Source organism: Tupaia chinensis, unplaced genomic scaffold (assembly GCF_000334495.1).
Source record: "Tupaia chinensis unplaced genomic scaffold, TupChi_1.0 Scaffold000077_1, whole genome shotgun sequence".
In the NCBI taxonomy this organism is placed as follows: domain Eukaryota; kingdom Metazoa; phylum Chordata; class Mammalia; order Scandentia; family Tupaiidae; genus Tupaia; species Tupaia belangeri.
In genome coordinates, this window is record NW_006159538.1 from 1,087,186 (window position 1) to 1,091,485 (window position 4,300).

Consider the following 4,300-nt stretch of genomic DNA (forward strand, 5'->3'; position numbering starts at 1 on the left):
AGGAATGCTAAACCTGATTACGGAAGACTCTCCAGGAGCTTCTCTGACCCCATTGCTGGGACCCCACCCCAGGCCAGCTGAATCCCTGATTGTGAGGCCCAAGCATTAGTGCTCTTTGAAGTTCTCAGGGTGATTTCAAGGGGTAACTGGGACTGAAATCACTGATATGGGTTTGACATCACTGATTGAAGCAGAAGATACTTTTCATAAGTAATATGCAATACTTAATAATGTGTGCAACAGCCATCAGCATTGTTTTGGTTTTGATTTTTGGTTTTGGAGAAGTTTATACTATAGGGCACGTGCACTCGCCAAAAAGACAGAGAGAGACAGAGAGACAGAAAGCAAGAAATCACCCCCCAGGGGGGATGGCCACGCCGCAATCCCTTCTCTCTGTTCTCCTCTTAGGATCTTGGGCACGCACGCCCGGTGTGATTTTAAGCCACCAGGTCCAGGACTTGAACCGTAGTCAACTACATGGGAGTCCAGCGACATAGCCATTACGCCAACTGCTGGTCTCAGCCATCAGCATTTTCCACTCTGCTCTATTGCACGTTGATGGCCTGCCACCCGAGTCTGGACCCACAGTTTGAAAAACACTGCTCTAGACGGTTTCCATCTTTCTGCATTTACCCGTCACTCTGGACGCGGTCTTCCTGTGAGTCATCGCCAGACTTTCTGGACAGGTCCACATCTAAAAGTTAAACTAATCGAGCCCAAGCCAGCCCTGCCAACCCCAAACCTAATGGCTAAAGGAGAGGCGGATGTCATTCCCATCCTTAGGGAAGACACTTGAAAATGAGAAAGATAAGCAAAAATTAAGCAAAGGGAACTGTTTTCTGGACAGTAACCAAATACTGTGCGTGTGTGAGGCACCCCCACACCATTCCCCGTTACCTTCACAACCACCCCGGGAGGGAGCTCCTCTTACTGTCCCATTTTTCAGAGATGAAGTAACAAAGAAAATGGATTATTGCTTATGAATTTGATATAAATTATAATAAAAACTCAATTAATAAACTATGTAAGCATAAAAGTAAATATTAATTTCCATATATTTATTAATTCAGGAGTGAAGGAATGAATGCATGATTAAACCTGGGACGGCATAGACTTCACTTGGGTCTGGGAGCCTTTTTGCACTCTAATGGGGACTGGGCACAACAGTCTTAATTGGGGGACCCTGTGCTCCCCAACTCACGGCAGTAGTCGGAGCGCCGCCACTCGACGCACACGTGGAACTTGTGGCACATGGCCACGTACACGGTCAGTGCCACGCAGGGCTGCTGCACGTACTTGGTGTCCCGGATCCACAGCTCACAGAACGACTCCGGGGGGACCTGGGCACGTGCATGGAGCAGGGCTGCTTACCTGCGCGCTCGGCTCCTCCCAGCCCTACCAGGGGAAGCAACGAGCCTCTGCAGGTAGGCCCTGCCCTTCCCAGCCCGGGAGGCCACCCCCAACCCGGCATGCCAGAGTCAGTTGGCACATACGAAGCGGTGGCAGGCACTGAAGGTGCGGTTGGACACCATGCGAAGGCAGGGAGAGCAGTCGGCCGTGGCGCAGCTGTCTGGGCGGAAGCGAGTCTGGCCCACCGAGGTCAGGGAGCTGGGCACCTGCCAGCTGTCCAGAAAGGGAGCAGGGTCCTCGGCCCCACCCACCACAGAGCCATCCTTCAGGGTGAGGTCATTGGCCGCGTCTCCGTCACAGACACCTGCGAGGGGTAAGGTTATCCCTGCTGTCACAGCAACCTCGGCCTAGCTGTGTGTGGCTCTTTGCAGACAGTACCACCATTAGCCCCATTTCACAGACGAGAGCGCGAGGCACGAGCAGGAGGAAGCCTGCTGTGTAAGACGGCATCTGTCTTAGGAAAGGTACGCCTCCAAATATTTAGAAACTAAACATACGATGTCTCAAACACAAATCTCTCTCTAAAAACAACAACAAAAACAAAAACAAAAACTTCCCTTGTGTCTTTCCTTCAAGGAGTTGCAAGCTCATGTTGAAAATGGCAGAGCCACAGGGTGGACAGCACTAGGGTCTCTGGATCATCGCTGTCCAGTTTGGAATTTACGTGTCCAAGGAATAAGCTTCTTGGACAGGCTCCGTGGCACAGTGGCAATGAGCTTCTCAAGAGAAGCTGGATTCCACATGGGGACCATGGTTTGACTCCCAGCTGGGTCACCCTGAAGCACGCAGGGCGTGGGCACAGGAGGCCAGAGGACCGGAGGAAGCGGGTCATGGCACAGCCAGACCCTGTGGCGGGTGCTCCACCCGCTGCCTCGCTCTCAGGTGTGAATGTGCACACATGTCGTACCACGAATGAAGGACAACACTTTAGAGAGGAGAAAGAAAGAAACGTCTGTGCGGTCAAGGCACCGAGGTGCCATGGCGTCTGGCATGACCTGAACTTTCAGCCTCGCCCCTCACGCACGGTGTCCTCTAGCCTCCAGACCCACTTCCCTGGCCACACTGCTCCTGCTGCTTCCCTGCCGGAAGGGAGCTCTCAGACGGTTTTCCTTCAAGGGCACCTGAGACCTACCACCTGTGACCTCCCCAATTCCGTCACAGTGCCCAGTTTGCAGGTCTGTCTTTCACAAGAGATTTCAGCTACGTGCCAAGGCTCATTTTCCCCTCAGATTCTCCTTTATTTCAGCCTCCCCTCTGCTGCCTAGCAGGGTGCCCAGGGTATCAGGGGTCAGCTCAAATACAACAGAGGAATAAACGATCTGCCTCCTGCTCTGACATCTCTAGCCGCCATTCTGCGCATATAAAGCAAGACTCGATTTGTTAATGATCCCAATGGGCACATTTTAGGTCTTGGCTCTGTCACTGCGGAGAGTCCCAAAGGGGTCCTAGGGAGGAGCTGGCCCACTGGGCTACCGCTGACCACAGGACGGACAGGGCTGAAGGAAGAGATGGCGAGACAAGGTAGTGGTGGCACGAGTGTGTGTGAGCGTGCGTGTGTATGAGGAGGGGTGTCATATCAGTGAAGAGAGGACGCCCCATCACCCCAGGTGACTGGTACACAGCACTTATGTGTTGTGTGCTGGAAAGAATGAGTGTGTCTGACTCACACGTGTTAGTGCATGTGTAGAGGGCGCTGTGCACGCCGGGACATGAGCGTGAGTAAACACCATGGGTACTGGCGGAGGCTGGAGGGCATGCATGTGCAAGTGCGTGTGTTCCTCTGTCGCCATCTTCACCGTCATGGCAGTCTGTCATGGACTGCCCTCTGGCTACTCCCCTGCACGAGAAGCAGTCCCTACCCGGACTCCTCCTGTAGTCCTTTTTCTTCTTAAAATATACCCAGTCCCTTCACGCAGGCTCTCTGCAGTCACCCCGTGACCGAGCCCTAGTTCTGTGTGTGGTGACAGCTCTGCGGTTGACCTTGGGCAAGCTGATTAACCTCTCAGAGCTCCCTTTCTTCCTTAGCTCAATGGGGATACAGATGGCCACCTTCAGGGCTGTCGTGCGGATGACCTGGGCTAAGAGACAGGGCAGGGAAGTGCTTTGTGAAGTGCCCAGGCCAACACCGACAGGAAAGATTATCGGGCATTAGGAGGCTGTCAGGGAAGCTGACAGACAATCCTGGCTGACAGCTGGTGGGGGCCAGAGCCCTGCCCCATCCCCTAGAGCACAGGACATTAGGCCTCCCTGCCATTAGCTCCGTCGGCCCCACCTCTGGCCTGGAACTGAGCCCCAGACTTTCCTGGAAACTGTGACCGGGGGCAGAGGTGAACCTGGAAGCCACCCTCGCCCCCAGGCTGGGCCCCACCTTACCGCACAGGCCCCGGCCCTGGGCCTCGCTGGCTTTGCTGGCCTCCAGGATCATGAGCCCCGAGCTGTGGAGCCACTGTATCTGGATGTGTGCGGGTGTCCGGACCACGTACATGTGGCCTGTGTCCTCAATTCGGAACCCATACCTGCTCACGGGGGGCCACACGGGCTGTGAGTCCACCGTCACCTTGGGGGTGGGAGGTTGAGGGGGAGCACAGCTTGTCCCTCCGTCCGTCTGTCCATCCACCCAACCACCTATCCTCCCATCATCGTCTAACAAACATCTATAAGGCACCTATGATGTGCCAGGCTCTGTTTCAGGCAAATGTGGCCAAACCACAGTCCAAAGTGGTTGGAGACATTCTGAAAATACTTCCATGGAAAATAAAAATGGAATAGGGAATGCAATAGGGGCTGCAGGCTGCATCGGAGAGCCCGAATAAGCACAGATCCTCAGTCCTTGCCGTCACGCTCTGCTTTCTGGATCCTGCTCACATAATTTCTTATGGGAGATTTTCCC

At 54.1% G+C, this 4,300-nt stretch overlaps 1 protein-coding gene across 1 annotated transcript in view; it reads right to left on the reverse strand.

Annotated features, from left to right (window-relative positions):
- Window positions 1-4,300, reverse strand: part of OTOG (otogelin) — an 81,568-nt gene that overhangs the window by 13,565 nt on the left and 63,703 nt on the right. Inside the window, 3 exon segments of the mRNA XM_027768815.1 lie at window positions 1,202-1,340; window positions 1,494-1,714; window positions 3,784-3,967. Coding sequence (XP_027624616.1) covers window positions 1,202-1,340; window positions 1,494-1,714; window positions 3,784-3,967 — 544 coding nt within the window.